Raw genomic sequence first — 22,613 nt, forward strand, 5'->3', positions numbered from 1 at the left:
TCTTTTTCTGGGGTTTTGTTTTGTTCTTTCATTTGGGCCATATTTCTTTGCCTCCTCAATTTAGCAGCCTCCCTGTGTTTGTATCTGTACATTAGATGGAGCTGCTTTTACTCTGTCTTAGTAGTGTGGCCTATGTAGAAAAGGCACCTGTAAATTCTGTGGAGCAGAGCCTTAGGTAATTGCCAGGGTGAGGCAACCTGCTTCACCACTTTGTGGCTGTGTGGCAAGGTCTCAGAGAGGCGACAACGCCACCACACCTGGCTTCTGGTGGTTCACCCAGCACTCGCCCAGTTTCTAGTCACTTCACCTTCCCTTCCTGTGTGTGACTGACACACTTTCAGCTACTGCCTTGGTGGGAAATTCTAAGACCATGCTGGCCCTTTAAGGGACAAAAATCCGGCAGTTTCTTCTGCCACCCCAAGCCCCACTGGATTTTTACAGCCAGAGGTAACAGGTCTCTCTTCCGGGTGCTGGACTGTGCGGGCTGGCCTGGGGCTAGGATCCACTTGCTCCTAATGTATCCTTCCAGTCTATTCCACCACTGCTGCCACCACCACCTTTTCACACTGCCTTTCCACCCAACTCAGCCCCTCCTTCTCGTCTGGATGAGTATGTCTTCTTTAGATCCTTGCTTGTCAGACTTCCATACAGCTCAATTTTCTGATGGTTCTGGGTGTTATTAGTTTTCAGATCTGGTTGTAATTCTTTCTATGGTTGTGCGAAGAGGTGAAGCGTGTCTACCTATGCCTCCATCTTGACCAGAAGTCCTAAAATGATTATTTTTAAAAGCCAAGATCTAAGAAAGCTGGCTACCTCTTTTAGGAAATGGAACAGTAATCTGGTTTTTACTGTCACAAGAAAAGCAGTTATTTAGCACTCCCACTTGCCAGCACTGCAGACTAGATGTGTTAAAGAATTAAAGATATCCTAAAGTATAAAACAGGTCTCAGGTCTTGAAATACCAGCATTTACCAATCTCCTAAAAATTAAACACAGATCTCTAAGACAGTTCAAACCCATTTTGGAAGCACCACTCAGTGTTTCAGATTTTATCTTAGTACAAGTTAAATATTAAAGAACTAATTCCAACTTTTGGCATCAAATTTCATCAAAGATATTTCCTACTGCTTGGGATCCTACTCCCTTAAAACAGATGGACAAGGAAAAAAAACAAACCTCGCCCTCATGACTCATCTTGTGACTCAGATACTCTTTTTCATATATTTTGCCAGGTCGAAACACATGTTGTTATTCTACTTTTTGTAAGAATACCTTTGGAGGACTATCTTTTTTAATAGTTGAAAATACCTACATATTCATTTTAAATTATGCAAAGAAGCAAAATAAAGAATCTCATCAAATCACATATATATGGGCTGGGGGGGATAGGTTTACAGTTGTTCATACGGAAAATAATACCAAGATTAAACTGTGTTTCATGTACTCACAACTGTAAACCCACTTTTGCCCCAACCTGTATATATATAGTCTAAAATTTAAGCAAGAGCCTGGCTGGTGTGGCTCAGTAGATTGAGCACTGACCCAAGAACTGAAGGATCACCAGTTTGATTCCCAGTCAGGGCACATGCTTGGTTGCAGGCCGGGGGCACACAAGAGGCAACCACACATTGATGTTTCTCTCCTTCTCTTTCTCCCTCCTTTCCCCTCTCTCTAAAAATAAATATATAAAATCTTTTTTTTTTAAATACAAAATTTAAGGAAGAGATTAAAAAGTTAGATATTTTAGTCTAGGTTCTTGAAACTATAGTTATTAATAAGAAATTGGTGAATTGCTTCCACAGAAAACAGCAAATTAAATTGTTGACTTTACCCACCATGATATGCTTAAGAAATAAACATGGAATCTAGATGGTACTCATTTTGACAAGTGATTTCAAGAACCTTATTAAGAATTTTTTTTTAGAGAGCTCATGTTGCTACAGTAGATTTTAATATGTATTTTAAACTGGAACATGTTAATACTAGAGCAATATAATAGTAATAGACATAAAAGGTTGCATATTCATTCATTACTGCCTCAGATTAAGAAGCAATTATCTCCGTTTATTACATGTATATTTTTCTCATTTAGAAAAAGGAATTTAAGAGATTCCAAAGTAATAGAGAAGAGATCTAGTCTCTGGCTCTTAAAGCATTGTTATTACTAAATTCACAACAAACTGCTATTCCACTATTAACAGTTAAAAGTAAAAACAACTGCCCTAGTCAGGTGGCTCACTTAATTGGAGCATCGTCCCATAAACCAAAAGGTTACCAGTTCGATCCCTGGTCAGGGCACATACCTAGGTTGTGGGTTCCATCCCTGGTTGTACGGGAGCCCCTGGCATGGGAGATGCCAACTGATGTTTCTCTCTCCAATCAGTAAACATATCCTTGGGTGAAGATTTTTTTTTTTAAGTGAAAACAATATGTAAGCTCTTTTAGGTGATTTTGAGGTTTCTCAGAAGGAAAAGGAAAATAAACAAACAGAAGAGTAGAAAAATAAACTTCCCTCAAGTTTTAGTCAATCTCAGTAATTGTGCAGTAGTAAACAGCAACAAGACTACTGCTCCTTCAGAAAATTCTTTTAATAGCCACTTCATAGGTAATTTATTATCTATCAGCATAGATTTTGAGCACTTCCTTCATTTCTGGCACGAAAAAATGTTCCAGCCTCATTCTATTTGGAATATTTCTAAAAAAGAAATTTCCCGATATCTTTGGTATGGCACGACACTTAGAACTATGCAACAGAATGAACTATTAGGAACAATAACTCTAATAAAGGATTTCAAAATATGTAACTTAAAATATTTATCTTAGCAGTATCTTGTAAAGAGCCATCAGACATGACAAAATTACCTATGCAAAAACATGTAATAATTAACTCTTGTAACAACTACCACAAGCACAAAGCTTTATAGTGTTAACAGAAGCTACTGAGTATAGTTTTTAACATAAAGATTAATTTAAAAGTTTTAGTCTTTTGTAAAATTTAACTTAAAAGGTAAAGACTGCATTTATGTTACCCCTAAATAAGAAATGAAAACCACCAGGGGGCGCAGTAGAGACAGGTCACAAATAAAACCTTTATAGGCAGATCCAAAAAACCCAACAATTTTTAACAACTTTCTGTATAGCCTAGCAGTTTAATATTTATATTCTACTAAGAATAATTTGACAACAGAACAAAGCAAATAAAGCACCCTATTTAAAGGTATTATGAGAGAATTATAAAAGTATATTATGAAATATGGATACAGGCACATTAAAGGTATATTCAATATTTGGGTTAATAACCAATACTCTGTTCCTCTTTTCCATTGATTTGTCTATCTTATGCCAGTATCAGTCTTGTGTTTTATAGTAAACGTTTAAATCAGGGAGAACTGTCTTCATACTTTGTTCTTTTTCAAAATTGTTCTGACTCTTCTAAAGACCTGTGCATTACCACATGGAATTAATAGTTAGGTAATTTTACAAAAAGCCTTCTATGATTGGCATTGTCTTGACTAATATGAATAGAATTGGTACCTTAACAGTATCAAATCTTACAATCTATTTATTAAGACCATAAAAATACATCCTGAAGGTTTCTCAATGTTATTAATAACCCTGACTTAAAAGTACATACTCTTTTTTTTTTTTAGAAAACCTACATATATTGTGTAGGTGAGTAACACATCTTATTCAAAAGATATGGCTCTCTAGGAGGTGACCTTCAGCTGGCCGGTGGGGTCACAGAATTTCCATCCTCTAACCATGGCCCAATTTGTCCCTTACCTCCCTGAGAGGGTCGTGGTGCTAGTAAGTGCTGCTGTGAATTACTCAAAACCTTGACTGGCCACATTTTGGCACTATGCCAAGGTTGAGTTGCTTCCTCCAACCCCTGCTGAGATGCCAACAGCTCTTCAGAGCTTGAAAAAAAAAATTCAATAGTGCTCAAACTGGTAGCTTCAAACAGCTCACAGTGAAGGAAGCTCTACTGAACAGTTTAGTAGCCACTGAGGTGTGGATGTGGTTTTATGTCGGCGAGATCATAGGCAAGCGTGGCATCAGTGGCTATAATGTTTGAAGACCAATCTCTAACATCTGTTTCTTTTTCGTTTATTATTTGAATGTTCTTGGACCATGAGTGATCAGAATGGTATTTGAATAAAAAAAAAGATTTCAAAAGACACGGCTCTCAACAACTTGTTCCATTGTTTGTAACAAGTCAAATTCAACCCCAACCTATTATACAAAACTCTTCAGGTTTTTCTCTTTTATTAACTACCTTATCTTATCCTATGTTATGTTGCATTTAAAGACCTTAGTTGCACTTTTCCTTTAGCTTTGTACCACTCCCCATCCCCAACTCTCAAAAAAATACAGTATTCTCATAAAAGAATGCATATTCAAGAGCTGTCGTCTACTTAGAGCACCAATTATTCAAGACTTATTTACAGCCGCTCCAGAGTTCAATCTGGTTTATCTCTAAAAATATTATGCTGTATCCCCCAACAATCCCCGCCGCCTTTTCTTATTGATTTGCCTTATCTTAACACATCAAGAAATTCCAGCACACAATTTATATAATGGTTTTTACTTTCTTCTTCAAGACATTCCTCATGAACAACTTGACTTCCTACTTTTAACATGAACCATTTTCATGGTATAGTTACTATCCTGGGATTTTTAGTGCTGTCTTATAGGGACTTAGCTCTTAGATCTCTTTTCATTTTCTTTATCTTCTATTTAATTTTTCTAAGTAAATATTCAAGAAGTTACAAAATGTAAATCTCCCAAGTCCTTAAGTTTCTGGAATTGTATCTAATTTGCTCTCACTCCTGAATAAATATTTGGCAGGTAATCTCATCCTACTCTTCTTCGGCAGCTTTTCCCCCACTGTTTAAGGGTTTTCTTTTTACTCTTGGAATTTTAAAATTATAAAATAGATCAAGACTAAATAAAGGTCTTTTTCATCTAAACTTCGTGACTATCACAATGCTCTTTTAATCACAAAATCTGATTTTTCAGGAGGGGGAAATTCTCACCCATTATTTCACTGATTATTTGTGCTTCCATTTTATGTAATACATTTCCTGACATTTCTTTTAGAACAGATGCTATTACTCTATGTATTTGTTCCCAAGTCCTTCTTTTCTTACATATTTTTTCATATCTTTTGCTCTAACATTCTGAGGGAGATCCAAGAATTTATACTTTTGCAAAATGGCTAGGCTTTTTAACCAGCTAAAAAACCTGACTTCTACATCACAGATAGGAATTTTTTCAAATTTGTTGTAGACTATCAAATTACTACATCATAGACTTTACTGCTGAAATGATAGATCAGTAAGTGCTGCCATAATATCAAAATTTGACAACATGAATTAAAAAAAAAGAAACAGCTAGCACTTTACTTTTCTTAAGACTACTTACCTAAAAACCTGAAATATTTATAGACTACAGCAGACAATCCAGGTACTTAAAAACAGGTACTGTAACAGCAAAACAAGGTAACAACTCAAAGCTTAGGTGTTCAAGTTCATGCATAATACTTTAGAAAACCTTTCATCCCTCTTCATTACAGCTCTAAAGCTTTACTGAAAGAAAGCAGAATAAAAGTAACTCTAAGTGAATGAGGTGAAATTGGAATTTAGGATCATTAAATTACTAAATAAATGATAAATTATGGCTAGTAGATTGTTTAAAGAAGAATGAACTATGTGATATATTTATGAAGATTTTTAATCTAAAGTAACAAATGAACAATTTCAAAGTTAGTGGCAAAATTTTTCATAATAAATACCATTTTAGGAATAAAATGTTTAAGAACCTTTTTAACTGTTCACATTCAAACTGAATTTTTATTGATACTAAAAAAGGTATCCTCCAAAGATCTCTGAAGTGATGAATAAAGGTCTGGGAGTAAAACTATAAATTACTCTTTAGAACACACATTAAAAATTGGAGTTAATCTAGTCCATTTAAGAAAGGAAACAAAGAAATGCAGATATAAAGGAGGAAGTCAAGTTAACTTTAGATTAACTTTTCTCTGAAAAAGTTGTCTTCACAGCAAAGAAAAACCCTAGTCTAAGTAAAGAATATAAACATGAGATAAGCTGGTTCAGAACAGAATTTAACAGCACAAAGTAAATAGCTCTACACTTTCAAGTCACCCATAAATATTCAAACCAAAAACAAAAATGCTTGAATATGAGTCTGTTTATTTAAAAACTATAAGTGTCCCTATGGCTAAAGATGTATTCAAGATTTCTAGAGGTAGTTCATTATGCAAAAGAAAACACTCTTTAAAAGTCTGCCAAGTTCTTCTTGGATCACCTTCTTTTTAGGGAAAAGACTATTATTGGTCTTTCATCTATAGTCAGTCTATAAAATAGGCCCTGTACTTCACTTTATAAAAACTATTCAGAATTATACTGGTTTTATCAACAGTAAAAAAAAAAAAAAAAAAAAAAAAAAAAACAGCTGAATCTCATTTTCCACTAATACTTTCAACAGTGACTCAATCTAGACCTCTGCTTAAACTATCTAAAGTAGTATCTTGCCAAGTTACAAGTAAGGTCTCAACTTTGAGAATATCACCCCAACAGAGTATACATTTCCATTATAGCACAGAAAAGTTAGCCAACAGACAGAAACAAAGTCACAATGGTCTAGAACAATTTAACACAAGAAAAAGTGAACACTGAATTGAGAAAAAAATAATCAGGGAATACCTCTGTCTTAGACAAATCCAGTTTGCCAAAAATCATTCATGTATAGACAAACATAACATTAAACCTTTAAGATTTATTGTAAGAGAGACTGTATCAGATTGTGATTAAAAATAGGCATATGGAAGCATGACTGCCTGAGATCAAATCATGGCTTTGTTACTTCACCTGCTGCTGTGTAACCTCAGGCCAGTCACTGAAGATCTCTCTGCTTCTGTTTCTCATCTATACAATGGGTAAAGTAATAATACCTCTCTCACGAGGCTATCATGAAGATTTAAAAGGTTGACTAACGTACATAAAATACTTAGAATAGTGCCTGGCACACATGTAGTTATTATTTATAAAAATAAGTGTGGTGATTGTTAACTACTGAGTTTTCCTAAAGCTATATAGTCTTTAAAATTATCCAGCTAGTTGTTTATCCAACACAGCTACTCCAGCTGTAAACCCTTACTGGCTTATTCAGTCAAGATATACTTAACTCAGTGCATCTGCTTTATGCCAGGCATTGTACTTATAAATCATTTCCTTGTAATTGTTCAGAATTAATTATCTAACTCTAAAATATACTCTTTTAAAAAAGACAGTAACATTATTCCTACAATTATTAATAATTAATTACTTGATATTAAAGAACCAATACTCAAATTACCCCAAATATCACAAATGATATTATACGTTTTTTTTAATCCCTCAGATTTGGGAATTAGGCCACGAAATTAGCAGAAATAAGGAAATGGAGATAATCGAATATGCTCTTCTTTTGAGGAGCACAAATATAAAAAAGAATGAAGAAAAACTGGGAGGTGCATGAATGATCACGATGATCAAGGAGATTATTATGTTTGCAAACTGAAGAGAGATGGAGCAGCTGAGGAGCAGCTGAGAAATAAAGACCCTAACAAAACACAGTCCTGGAGATGAAAGAGGATAAGATCAAAAGCACAAGCAAACAGGCTGACCTAGAATAAATGAGGTACAACCCAAACTCTGACACTGAAGGGAAGGAGTATGGGACTGGGAACGTTCCTGTGTGTGACAGAGAAGGTGGAAGGTAGGGAGAGGGGCTGGCAATAAGGAGGTAATGAGGTTTATGTCTAAAATGTTCTCAGTTTTCTTAAGAATTAGGAGAAAAATCATTGAGTAAAAGTGGGGTATTAGAAATGACTATGTAGGGCATCTGGACAGAATGCTGAAAATCTAGATGCAATTTAAGCATGAAAAAGACAAATGATCAGACAGGTGAAAGAATTCATCAGTACTGAAATCTAACATAGCTTTCAAAAACCATTTCAAAAGTCATTCCTTCCATGAAGTTTTACTTAATTTCCCTAACCAAAGATGATTTTCCCTACCTGAGAGCTTTGTTTTTACTTATCTTAATGGCTTAGTTCCAATATAGTAATTTATGCATTTCTCTGTTTCCCAGTAGCTAGACCTTAAACACTTTTTGGGTGCTTACCTGTTTCATAGGACTGAAGACAATACCTGTTTATAGCATATGATTTAGAATCTAATTACCTTTTAAAAAGTAGTACAATTAAATACTAAAAGAACAAAGCAGGCATTAGTACTTAAAAGAGCTGGAAGGACCACTGTGAAAGCTGGGACAATTATATAAGGCCTCAATGAGAACACAGGATTGAGCTGGGTCTTAAAGGGATGAGAAGAAATGACAGGATTTAACCTGAATAGGGAAGTATAAATATTAAAGTGCCTCAAGGATTGGTTTTAACATTCTTCTGTATGGTGGTAGTTGTTCAGATACCACTAAGCTCTTCCAATAATGTAGGTTTGTAAATGAGGAAAATATTTTTACTAGAATGTTTGAGTGGGAGGAAAAAGTGGTGGTTTTAATGTGGACAAGTTCATTTGGGGGAAATTAATCCAAATCATGTATAAAATATGATAAAAGTACACTGTATTCTAGTGAACCAAGCAGGGAACAGAGAAAAAAAGCTATATACTGGATAACAGAAGAAGTCAGACAGATTCGCTGCAGGTGGAACATTCACTGACAAGTATAAACCTTTCCTGACAAGGTTCAACAATGTCACCAAAGCACAGATTGTAGTCATAAGAAAGACCAAAGTTCTGAGGATAAAGGTGAAGAGAAAAACAACAACAACAGTTTTAACGGTGTATGACATTTATTTCAAATACCACATAGAAATATTTGGCTTTTGCCATCTGGATGCGCAGAAGGTAACATCCATTTTGCCTTTTGCCCTGATATATTTTCCTTTGCTACCAGGTAAAGGAGGAGAGAAAGGTAAGCACCTAGGAAGTATGCACTATCCCCTTAGGACTTGTTCCCTGACCAAGAAACAAAAACTAATATCCTAGTACCCCATTCCTATCAACACCCAATCTCAACTCCATTTGCAACCTGAAGCCTAGCTAATTAGACTCCAAAACCTCCTTCTTACCCACTAGCAACTGGAAGAATAATTATCACATACTCAAAATGAATAGTAACTGGCAAGGTACAATTCTGAGCAAACCCTTTCAATTCTAAAGAAACTAAAATACCAACACATTAACTTGGTCAAAGATAAGAATTCTAGATCTAGACAACACCCAGAGCAGTAGCCTGTAACAACTCTATCTTGACCATATTTCAGATAGGTTAGGCAGTGGTGAAGTGATAGTTCTTAAATCCAGAAGACCACTATAATCTATAACAGGGTTCCAGCCAATTGGTTCTAGAAGAGGCCAGATAGTAAATATTTTAGGCTTTATAGACCACATAGTCTCTGTTGCAACTACTCAACTCTGGCTCTGTAGCATAAAAAACAGCCATATGTAAACAAATGGGCATGACTGTGTTCTAATACAACTTTATTAACAAAACTGAAGATAGGCAGTAGTTTACCAATCCCTGGTCTACAAAGTCATAATTAGGTTTGGTTTAGGTCAATTCTAACAATATGCCAGATGCAACATTTTATCTTCATGTTAAAATAGAACATATATCTACATATGATCATAATTAGTAAGAAATTCATAAAGGAAAGCCTGAGAAGAAACCATAAAATAAAATGTAAATAGTAGCTGGGATGGCAGAATTGTGGTTAATTGACCATAGAGTATCACCATTTTAAAAAAATTGTAAAAATTACAAAATAGATAAAATGGATTAATAAACAAATATCAGTTTATGGTAGTTGCTACAAGGAAAAACAGGGTCCTAACCATGACAGAGAGATTCTAGGAGAGGAGCAATAGAAAACATCTCCAAAGAGGTGACATTTATGCTGACAGTTGCAGACAATGAAATCAGTTATGTAAAGAACTTGATACAATTCTGAGGAAGACAAGGTTGCAGCGGACCTCCATTCCACCTTCTCCTGCTCCTGTCTCACTGCTGTTCACTCTCACAGAGGAACAAGTCCATCAGGAAGTCATGGCACAGCCATAGCTTTCAAGGAGAGCAGAAAGACATCCATGGAACCAGGAGTGTAGATTCACAGATTTAGAATCACTTTAACCAGCCTCAATCATAGTCTTGGGAGAAGGTGTGTGCCGACTTGATTGGAGGCTCAAAGGAAAAGAATCTTAAAAGTGGAAGACGCCTGCCAAGACTAAGAATCACTGCAAGTAAAACACCCTGTAGGGAAAGTCCTTAAGACAGGGTCAGTTTCAGATGAGGATTCACAAGCAACTTACTGACTTGTACAGTACTTCTAAGATTGTTAGAGATTGTTAAGCAAAATACTTCCATTATTATTGAGCTAGGAAGCAAAAGTGAAGTCACCATTGCAAATGCTTAAGTCAACCTTTTAAATAAATTATCACTTGTTAAATAAAAAAAAGAATGTATACAGGATCATCCTACCCAAAGCTCATAAGCAAGCACAGGTGGGATGAGAGTGAAAGAAACTAACATAACAAGTGTTTTGGGGAAGCAAACTAATGAAGCATAAAGAGCAACAAAGTAAGTCGTTCTCAATGAGGGGAAAAAAAGGAAGCAGCACCTTGTTGCAAGGTAAGAGGTTCAAACAAGGCAGGACCAGCTCCATCAAACAGGGATGGAAAGGTCAAGAAAGGTTCAGAATGGTTTGGGAGTTCTGGAACCTCCTGATATCTAAATTTACTAAATGTACCCATTCCAATTCTCAGGATCTTCCTCTTCCTGATTCACTGCCATTCCACACAAGAAACCTTACAATTTTTATGAAGCTCTTTGGTCCTCTGACTGATCCTCGAATCAAGAATATCTAAGAATGTCATGTTCTGCTTTTACATTCTCCAATACAGTCAGAAATAGCCTGCCCACCCACACTTCTTAAACTCCTAATTCTCCCCAGAAAGAACTTTTTGCAATAGCTACTTGTTCTCCTTGCCTTTAAAAAGTAATTTATTTTATGTAAACATAAGATAAATGTTAACTATTAGTTTAGTCACTGAGATTTGAGATTTGATTTGTAACTATCACATATAGCAGATGCTAGTAACAAGTCTATACAGTATATTTTTCTATTCTGACTACTTAAGACTGAAATTCACTACCCATTTTAAATAATTATGGGCTAACTTTGCTATACAGACATATAGAAATGTATGATACACATACATATATAGAAATATGAAAGAAATTCTTGATAAGAATATTTGACTTACAGTGTGAGCACATTTCCAAGGGATAACTTGCCTCATTTCCCTAGAGGAAAAAAAAAAAAGCTGTTAGTTACAAAATTAGCACCAATTTCTTTAAAAAGTTAAACATTTTGAGTGACAAAACAGAGAAATAAGCCAGAAACTAATGTATCTAGATCTAAAACTTTTTATTTTGATTTTTTTTAAGTACACATAGGAAAAAGCTCTTGAATTAAACAGTCTGAGTTATGTCTCTGACTCGTAAGACTTATGCAGACATTTGATTAAAATTTATTTTCAATATTTTTAATAGCATAAACATGTTCTATACCAAATTTTAACACACTAGAGACTATCTTGTTTCTAACTTGTCTTGCTGGAATAGAACTCAGAATAAAGCTCCTGCCATCTCTATTTAATTGAAGAGTTTCCTTAGAATGCAAAGCTGTTAAAAGGAAAAAAGTAAAAGCCTGTTACCATTTAAGCATGCACTGAAACACAATTTTCTACATGCTGTGCAACTAAAATAAGAAAAATATTAATAAGGAAGTGGCTCCAGTGTCAGACAATTCAAATTTTTCTTTTCATGGAACATCTTACCTCTTGGATAGATTCTAAGTTAATATAATTTCTCTGAACCCCGACTTTATTTAAAAAATATAAAACCAACTACCTGCTTTTTATACTAGGCTTCTAAACAAAATTTATTTAAGAAGAAGAATGCTCTAGAAATACTACAGCCCTGGGCCAATGCTTACATTGAACAAACTTTGATAAATAAGCTCAGGGAGGTTATATACCTGGGAAGATCAGAAGATCATACCATTTGATTAGTAATGGAACCAAGAGTAGTTTTAAATCTAAAATGGTCAAAGTTCCAAGTATAACGGATCCACATGAAGTAAAAACCATGATCTTTTTTAAAAGTCCACAGAATTTAAAGTAATGTAAATTGAGTTTTTAAAGTTTAGTGATAAAATTTAGTACCATGCATCCTATACTCTTATTATTCTAATACTGACAATAACTGTGCAATACAATTAACATTTAAATACAGGGGTGAGCAAAGGTTTACAGTTGTGAGTACGTGGAACATAGTTTATATTTGTGTTGTTTATTATTGCATTATTTATTATTAACCTACTTTTGTCCATTCCTGTATATACTTATAAACCCTAAGAAGTTATTGAATACTGCCTGAAAAACCGTTTTAGTCTGGCCAGCTAGCTTTCGAACTCTGAAAAGCATCTCTTAGTCTATGTAAATTTAAGGTCTAAAAGAAGTTTAATAGTAAATCAGTATCTTCAATTCTCAGCATGTTGCCAATAACTGAAACTTACAAAAATAACTGCAATTTTCCATAACTGGTTAATTTAATTCTAGGTCTCTTTAAATATCAAATATATATTAAAGAGAAGAAATTCTTACCATGATTCCCATCTTTTACTGCCTCATATATATTTCATGCCTAAATTTTTAAGACACGCTTCAAAAAAATCTTATGCCCCCTGACCTAAAATTATGTTTCTTGCAAGGTTCTGAAAAGAGTATAATGATACTTTGGATTATTATTTGAGGTTTTTAAATAATTAATGTTATAATTGTTTTATAAGTGAGGGCAAAAGGACTATATGAATTTCAGGGAGGACTTTGAAACCAGGTTTTTGTTTCTTTACCCCACTGACCTTTACAGTGTTATCAATCCCTTATAAATAATTCCATACATCATATATCACTCCCTGCTAGCCAGCATCCACTAATAGCCAGGAAGCAGCCTGGATAGGACTCCTCATGACTTTTCCACAAACACTAAATGCCTCATCTCTCTTCTAAGCTTAGAATCCAGATATCTGAAAGGCTATTTCAACCTCAAACAGTCTAATTTTATACCCAGCAAAAAAATCTTTCAAACATTAAGACAAAATGCTTTCTTTTTCCAGGCACATATAAGACTGCTCTCATTTTTAAAGGTCTTTAAAAACAAAACTATTTAACACAAACGTAGTAGCAATGCATTGTATGGTATATAACGTGTAAAAGTAAATTCTTTGACAGCAACAGCACAAATGTGAGACAGAAAAATGGATGTACACCATCAAGCTCTTAAACTACGAGAGAAACATTACATTATTTAAAAGTGGAGCACAAGGGGTTGGATGTTGAAATCAATCATCAATGGCCAATGATTCAATCGATCATGCCTATGTATTACAATAAAGTCTCCATAAAACGCCAAAAGGACAGGGAACTGAGAGCTTCCAGGCTGCTGAACACAAACCCATGGAGATGTAGGAAGAATGGAGCACCTAGAGAGAGCATGGGAAGTCCCTCACCCCTTCCCTTGTACCTTGTCCTATGTGTTTCTCCCATCTGCTTGTTCCTGAGTTAGCTCATTTATAATAAACCAATGATCCACTAAGTAAAATACTTCTGAGATGTGAGTTCCTCTAATAAATTAATCAAACATAAAGAAGAGATCCCTGAAACCTCCAATCTATAACCAGTTGAACATCTACAACCCCAAGTTAACAACCGGCACATGCAACTAGCATCTCAGTATTATAGGACTGAGCCTTAACCTGTGGAATCTGGTGCTATCTCTGTGGGCACGTGCAACTAGCATCTCAGTATTATAGGACTGAGCCTTAACCCATGGAATCTGGTGCTATCTCTGGATGGATACTGTCAAAATTGAGTAAAATTACAGGACACACAACTGGTGTGTCCCAGAATTGTGTGGATGTGTGGCTGTATGGGGGAAAACCTCTCTCTCTCTATCACACACACACACACACACACACACACACACACACACACAAGACTTTTATACACTTAACGGAACTAAGAGGAAAAGAAGCCATATTAACATTTCTCTTACAGTAACTGAAAGAAGTAGACCAAAAAAATCAGTAACGTTATAGGTATGAACACACTATCAATCAACATGTCCTAAAACAGCAGAATATTCTTTTCCAGTTCCCACCAAATATTGACAGAATTGAACATTATTCTGAGCTCCAAAACAACTCTAGTTAGCCCTGACTGGTATGGCTCAGTTGGTTGAGTATCGTTCCACAAAGCAAAAGGTCACTGGTTCTATTCCCAGTCAGGGCACATGACTGGGTTGTGGGTTCAGTCCCCAGTCAGAAAGTGTACAAGAAGCAGCCATTCGATGCTTTTCTCCCTCTCCCCTAGAAATAAACAAACAAAATTTTGATAAACTTAAAAGGTTTAAAATATACAGAATATATTCCTTCATTACAATGGAATTAACACTAGAAAGATACTTGGAAATATCCAATTATTTGGAAACAAAACAACACAGTTCTAATAATCTGTAAGTCATGGAAGAAATGATGAGAAATCAGAAAATATTTTGAATACAGTGAAAACAGAACCTATCAGAATTTACAGAATACAGGTTAGGCAGTGTTTTGAAGAAAATACTATTTTACAAAAGAAAGTCCAAAACATAAATATCTGTTCCTACCTTAAAAGGCTAAAAAAAGAAATTAACCCAAAGCAAGGAGAAAAAAGAAATTGACAAAATATAGAGTAGACACACAGAAAGACAGATGAATAAAACCAAAACCTTAAAGGAAAAATAAAAAGATATTTTAAACAATACATGAAAATCAATTTTATAACTTAGATGAAATGGATGAGTTTCTTGAAAGGCATATTCGATTAAAACTGACTCAAGAAAAAGGCAAAAAAACGAACCCCACTATAGCTGTTAAAATAAACTGGATTTGACTTAAAAACCTTCTCACAAAGAAAACTACAGAACAAGATGGCTTCAATGGTCAACTGAAGTTCTAATACATACCAACCCTATACACATCCCTTCAGAGAACAAAAAAGGAGAGAATAGTTCTTAACTCATTTTATGAATATCACTATCCTGATACCAAAAACAGATAATGGCACTATAAAAAAGAAAACTATACTCCAGTATTTCTTCATGACGATCAATGTAAAAATCCTTTAAAATATTTGAGCAAATTTCCCCTGGCCAGTGTGTCTCAGTTGGTTGGAACATCATCCTGTAACCAAAGGGCTGCAGGTTCGATTCCCAGTCAGAGCACATACCTAGGTTGCAGTTTTGAACCTCAGTCAGAGCATGGAGGCAACTGATCTGTTTCTCTCTCTCTCCCTTTCTCTCTCTCTAAAAGCAATGAAAAAATGGTCCGCAGGTGAGGCTAAAAAAATAAAAAGATATATATATATTTGAGCAAACTAAATCCAGAAAAAATATTGAAAGAAAACATCATGATCAACTGAGAATTATTCCAGCAATGCAAGGTTGGTTTAATATTCAAAACCAATGTGATTCACTACAAAACAGATTAAAAAAGACAGAACACCATATGGCCACCTTAAAAGATACAACAGGAGCATCTGACAAATTTCAACACCCATTCATGATAAAATAAGAACTCAGAAAACGAAGGATCTTGCTCAATCTGTAAAGGCTACCAATAAAAGGCCTATAGCTAATATACTTAATATGGTGAAAGTCTAAATGCCCTCTACCTGAGATCAGTAACAAGATAATGACATCTGCATCAATACAATAAGATAAGATGCAAGAAATTCTGGAAGCAACTGGAAAAGAAAATTAGGAAAACACTTCCATTCAGATAATCATCAAAAATACGAAATACTCTGTGATAAAGTTAATAAAATATGTGCAATGATTGTACAATAAAGGCTATGGAACACAGATGAGAGAAATTAAAGATCTTAAAAAGAAGACAAAGTCCTCTATCATGTTCATAGATCAGAAAACTAGTTGTTAAGATGACAACTTTCCCATACTGATCTACTGATAAAAACTATCCCAATCAAAATCCCACTAAAATATTTTGTAGAGATCAATAAATGAATTCTAAAAGGTATATGGAAATGCAAAGGATTTAAGTAGTCAAAAATTTCAAAACTCAACAATGTTGAACTTATACTCTAACTTAAAAGAATTATCCCCCCCACATACACACACCCATACACAGTCAAGTTATTTTTGACAAAGTGTTTGTGTCATTCAACAGGAGAAAATCTCTGCAAAAAATGATGGTAAAATAAGTGGATGTTAATATGAAAATAAGACCTGAAAAGACATTTTACAATACACAGCAAATAAGCAAATGAAAAGATGTTTTACATCATTAGACATTAGAGAAATCCAAATTAAAACTACAATGAGATACCACAACATGTGCAACTAGTATAAATATGGCTAGAAGTTGCTGACATGCAAAGTGTTGATGAAAATGTATAATAAATAAATGGCTATGTGCTGGGCAGAATTCTAAGACAGCCTTCTGAAATTCCCAGCCCCTGGTGTACATCCTCTCCCAGTTAAACAATAATCTAGGTACTGCTGTAAGGGGATTTTGCGTATGTACTTAAGGTTCCAAATCAGTTGAACTCAGGGTAAGATTATTCAGGTGGGTCTGTTGTAATCATAAAAGCCTTTTAAGTCAGAGATGCAAAGCATGAGAAGAATTCGACATAAGGGAGATGAAGTGGGTCATGTGCCATTGAATGCAGGCAGTCCCTAGGAGCTGCTCAGAGTGGCCTCCAGCTGACAGTGAACAAGGAAACAGAGACCCAATCCTACAAGAGCCAAGAAACTGAATTCCAACAACAACCTGAAAGAGCTTGGAAACAGAATCTTACCCAGAACCTCCAGATGAGAACTCAGTCTGGCTGACATCTGGATTTAAACCTTGTGATACCCTGAGGAGAACCTGTCCTGAACTCTGACCTACAGAACTAAATATGAAATAATAGGTGCTGTTTTAAGCTACTAAGTTTATAATTTGTTACACAGCAAAAGAAAACAACACCCTGACCTATACCAAGTGTTGGTGAAAATGTGGAGTGCACCTAAAATCTTTATATATTGCTGGTGAAAACTCAAAATGGCATAGCCATTTTGAAACAAAGTTTGGTGGATTCTCAGTAAGTTTAACATAACATTCAGCAATGAAAATATGTCCACACCAAGATTTGTACATATAAGTTCACAGAAGCTTTATTGCTAATAGCCCAAACAAGAAACAATCTAAATATCCTCCCACTGTCAAATGGATAAACAAACTGTGGTGTATCCAGACATGGACTACTACTCAGTAATGATTAGAAAACACTACTGACACACACAACATAAATAAATCTCAAAAGCAATATGCTACATAAAAAAAGCCAGATACAAAGGTTACATACTGCATGACTGCATTTACAAATGCTAGAAAAGGTAAGCTATAGTTACTGAAATATGAAGGGTTGCCAGGTAACATTAGGGTAAAAAAAATGATTTATGCCTTTATTGTGGTGGTGCTTACAAAACTATATACATATCCCGAGACACATTAGCTGTATGCTTAAAATTGGTTAATTTTATTAATATTACATATAAGTTAAATCTCAATATAGCTGGGTCTTTTTAACGACTTGACAGAGTCCCAAGCATAATATAATTGCTTCATTTAGAATTAAGTCTTTAGTTAAGAAAGATAAAAATGTCACTTTCTTTCAAATAATAGTATAGTTAGTTCCCTGTCATGCTATTAGTCACAATTCAAAAACTATATAATTTTTATTTTTATAAGATATATATAAATTTCAAGGCTGCAAATTACATATTTTTCAGATTAACCTCGCAATACCACGAGAAACCAGAAACTACTTAGTAATCTTCACCACTATGATTCTTCCACCCTTCATTTAGTCCCCTTCTCAGATTTTAAACTCCACAAAGATAGTCTTATCTTTGGACATCCCTTGACAGATTTAACACTGTCCTAAATTTATTCAAGGAAGAATTTTATAGGTGCATGTAAAAACCTAAATAATCTTAAGGAGCTTGGTTTAAATGGCATTTTAAGCATCAATGTGTTATTAAAGAACTTAGATTTTCACATTCCTTGATGCTCACTTTTCATAATGAGCCATCTATTAAGCATTTGGTCCTATATACACTAAATAAGCAGTACTCTAACACTGAAGTAATATTTATAGTCACAAGGAGAGCCTATAACCAAATGAAACAATGCTGTCACCTCTTAAAAGTCTACCCAATAAAGTATCTAAATATTCTGACAGCATGGCCTCTGAAAGTATTCTAAACTTTACAGTATGCACCTAAAAAATTTATTTTTATTCTCTTGTATCTTGATACTCTTAAGATCAAAGTAACTCTAAACAAAATGAGATAAGAGATCCCAAAATATTTTAATTTCTTTGCCAGAAAATTTCTTTAGAAAATACTTTCCTATTCCTACTAATGTAATGTGTACCAAAATTAATAATCATAATAAAGCCTATTTTAAAAATAATACTAGACAATATTGACTTGAAGAAAATTAAAGTATGTCCAAATGTCTTTATCTGATAAAAGACAAAGCTTGCCAACTTTCCAGTTAATGTGATTACTGTAACAAAATCAATCAAAATCAATTTTTTCCCATAGGGTAAAAAACCAATGACCACCTTAATAACTGTTCTAGAACAGATATTCTTTATTCTTAGAAGAAAAAAAAGAAGAAACAATCTTGTAGGTAGGTGAATTGGGGGAAAGGAAACGAAAAAAAGGGACAGAATCAGGAGATAAAAACAGCTGATATCAATAAACTTCCAGGGACAGGTTTGTCTCTATCAAGCTTTGAGTCCACAAAGTAAACCTCCCTCTAGGCACTGACTTCTCCATGACCACAAGAGTACAAAGGTCTGTCTGTAGAGCTGTATTAAAATTTTTTGACAACTAATGAGAATGCTAGACATATTTAAATATGGAAGAGTGAGATGGAGTGAGAAAAGGAGAGAATACAACAACTCCTTAAAGCATCCTGTTGGTCGAAGAGACAAAAAGTTTCGCAAACAGAGTATGCTTAATTTTTTTTTTTTTTATTTTGCAGGCCAATACAACAGTCAGCGTGAAGGGGGGGGCAGTAAATCTCAAGAGTAAATCTCAGAAGCACAAGTTGTTGGCAATATAAATCAAACGCGACCTTATTTACATCAACAAATCTGATACCAGGGATTTTGTGGATACTTCGTAAAAATTAGTCATGATGCTATCACGTGACAGTGACTAGTTTTCCAACAGAAGTCAAAAACATATCTGTACTTCTCAAATGATTTTAGGAGGGAAAAAAAAATCTAAAAATATCTAGCCTGATAAATGCTGCCAAAATCTCACTCTTGCTTGAACTTATCTAGCAAATGTTTGAAGATACATACTATGTTAACTATTTTAAAGGTCCTACTACTGCATAATGGAGCCTGAAATAATCATACCTATTATTCAATTTTACAGTTTAAAACTTATCTATTAAATCACACAAAAACCATTCCTATTTTCTCTACTACTCAATATTATTAACATGATTTTTTGTATGTTTATCTTGTATCCTACAGTCTTACTGAACTCTTTTAATTCTAGGGTTTTGGGGTAGCTGTCTCAGGACTTTCTATGTAGACAATCATATCTGCAAATAGGGACAATTTTTCTTTTTTTCCAATCTGTATACCTTTTGCATTCTTTTCTTGCCTTATTGCACTGTCTAGAACTTTCAGCACTACCTAAAAGAGTGATGAAAGTCTATTGTCTTTGCCTTGTTACTGATCTTATGGGGAAAGCATTTAATCTTTGTCTCAAGTATAATGTTAGCTGTATGTTTCTATAGATAATTCCTTGTCCAACTAATTCGTTCTGTATTTCTGTATCTCTTGAAGTTTTTTTAATCATAAATGGGTACTAAATTTTATAAAATTATTTTTCTCCACCAACTGATGTGATCATGTAATTTTTTCTTTAGCATGTTAATAATGTAATTATTTATATTAACTGAATTTCAAAATAGTGAACCAGCCCTGCATCCCTGCAATGAACCATACTTGGTCATAGTATATATATTTTTATATACTGCTTAATTCTATTAGCTTATATTTTGTTAAGGATTTGTGCATGTACAATAATATGGGAATATGAATCTACAGTTTCTTTTTTGTTCTGTCCCCTTTTTATTTCCGCTATCAAGGCACTGGGGGCTATTCAAATTATCTATTTCATACTGGGTGAGATGTGGTAGTTTGAATTTTTCAAGGAACTGGTCCATTACATCAAAGTTGTCAAATTTATACAGAGTTATTCACAGTATTCCCTTATCATTGTTTATGTTTGCAAGGTCTATCTTGATATCCTCCATTTCACTCCTTCCTGATATTGGTAATTTCTTTCTTTTATTTCTCTCTGTCTTGCTAGATGTTTTTCAATTCACTGATCTTTTTGAAGAACCGGTTCTTTTTTCATAGATTTTTCTGTATTGTTTTTCTATTTTTTAATGTCACAGATTTCTGCTTTCATCTTTATTTCCTTCCTCCTCCTTGCTTTGGGTAAATTTTACATTTTATTTAAGGTTCTTGAGGTGGGAATTTAAATAATCAAGAGACATTTTTCTCTCCTAAAGTGTGCACTTAGTAGTATAAATTTCCCTCTCAGCATGGCTTTAGCTATGTCGCACAAACTTCAGTTGGTTGCATTCTTATTTTCACTCAGTTCAAAATATGTTTACTACCCTTGAGACTTCCTTTTTGAACCACAGATTATTTGGAGTTGTGCTGTTAGGTTTTCAAGTGTTCAAAGATTTTTCCAGTTAATTTCTGTTACAGACTTCAAGTTTGATTCCGCTGTTGTCAGAGAACACATTTAGAATGATTTTAATTCTTCTATGTTTGTTGAGGTCTGTTTTTATGGCTCACTATATAGCTTATTGGTACAGTTCTGTAGGTACTTGAAAAGGTGGGATACACCATTATTTGGTGGAGTGCCCTGTAAGTGTCAACAATATACCTGACTGTTGTTGAGTGCTTCTATATTCTTGCTGATTTTCTGCTTAGTTGTTCCATCATCTGTTGGGACACAGGTGTTGGAGTCTTCAACTATAATTTTAGACTTGTCTTTTTTCTCCATTCCATTCTATCAGTATTTGCACCATATACTGTACTTTGCAGCTTTATTGTTTGATGCAAACACATTTAAGATTGCTATGTCTTCTTGATGAATTTATCCTTCCATCATTATATAATGGCCATTCACTGTTTCTGGGAATTTTCTATGCTATGAGGTCTACTTTATCTGATATCAATAGCATTTCTGCTCCTCTAGGATTAATGTTTGCATGATATACCATCTTTCCTCCTTTTACTTTACATATGCCTATATCATTACACTTGAAGTTTTTTTTTTTTTAACATTTTTTTAACAATAATTTATTTGTTTGTTTATTTATTTATTTTTAGGGATAGGGGAAAGGAGAAAGAGAGGAAGAGAAACATCACTGTGTGGTTGCCTCTCACTCGTGCCCCGGACTGGGGACCTGACATGCAACCTAGTCATGTGCCCTGACTGGGAATTAAACCAGCGACACTTGGTTTGCAGGCCGACACTCAATCCACTGAGCCACAGCAGCCAGGGCTGAAGTGAGTTTCTTATAGACATCACAGTGGGGGTCATGTTTTTAATCTACCTGACAAATATATATATTTTAGTTGGTATCGAACATGCCACCTTTTTAAGTATATTTTATTGATTATGCAATTACAGTTGTCCCAACTTTTTCCCCCTTTGCCCCTCTCTGCCCAGTTCCTCCCTTCCCTCCAGCAATTCCTCACTCCCTTAGTTCGTGTCCACGGGTCATGCATATATGTTCTTTGGCTTCTCCGTTTTCTTTATTATTCTTAAGATCCCCAGTCTATTTTGTACCTAACAGTTATGCTTCTTGATCCCTGTACTTTTTCCCCCATTGTCCCCCTTCCCTCTCCCTACTGATAACCCACCATATAATCTACGTATCTATGGTTCTGCTCCTGTTCTAGTTGTTAGCTTCATTTATTTTGTTTTTTTAGATTCATTTGTTGATAGCTGTGAGTCTGTTGTCATTTTACTGCTCATAGTTTAGATCTTCTTTTTCTTAAATGTGAGCCTTTAACATTTCAAATAATAAGAGCTTGGGGATGATGAACTCTTTTGACTTTACCTTGTCTGGGAGGCAGTTTATCTGCCCTTCCATTCTAAATGATAGCTTTTCTGGATAGAGTAGTAATCTTGGTTGTAGGTCCTTGCTTTTCATCACTTTGAGTACTTCTTGCCAGCCCTTTCTTAACTGCAAAGCATTTTTTTTTTTTGAGAAATCAGCTGACAGTCTTACGGGAACTCCTTTGTAGGTAACTCTCTGATTTCTCTTGCTGCTTTTAAAATTCTCTATCTTTAACCTTTAGCAT

General features: G+C 34.7%; 1 protein-coding gene and 2 pseudogenes across 2 annotated transcripts in view; 2 read left to right on the forward strand and 1 right to left on the reverse strand.

The window, feature by feature from the left end:
- The window catches only part of PPP3R1 (protein phosphatase 3 regulatory subunit B, alpha), a 52,286-nt gene that overhangs the window by 12,753 nt on the left and 16,920 nt on the right, over positions 1-22,613 (reverse strand). For both annotated transcript variants that reach the window (XM_090281421.1, XM_090281420.1), the window contains exon 2: positions 11,349-11,388. In XM_090281421.1, coding sequence (XP_090137547.1) covers positions 11,349-11,388 — 40 coding nt within the window. The remainder of the gene's footprint in view (positions 1-11,348; positions 11,389-22,613) is intronic.
- Positions 3,763-4,075, forward strand: LOC150006102 (ATP synthase F(0) complex subunit g, mitochondrial pseudogene; annotated as a pseudogene).
- Positions 7,697-10,498, forward strand: LOC150006103 (small ribosomal subunit protein uS10 pseudogene; annotated as a pseudogene).

Source organism: Furipterus horrens, unplaced genomic scaffold, assembly GCF_987537825.1.
Source record: "Furipterus horrens unplaced genomic scaffold, mFurHor1.1.pri manual_scaffold_6, whole genome shotgun sequence".
NCBI lineage: Eukaryota > Metazoa > Chordata > Mammalia > Chiroptera > Furipteridae > Furipterus > Furipterus horrens.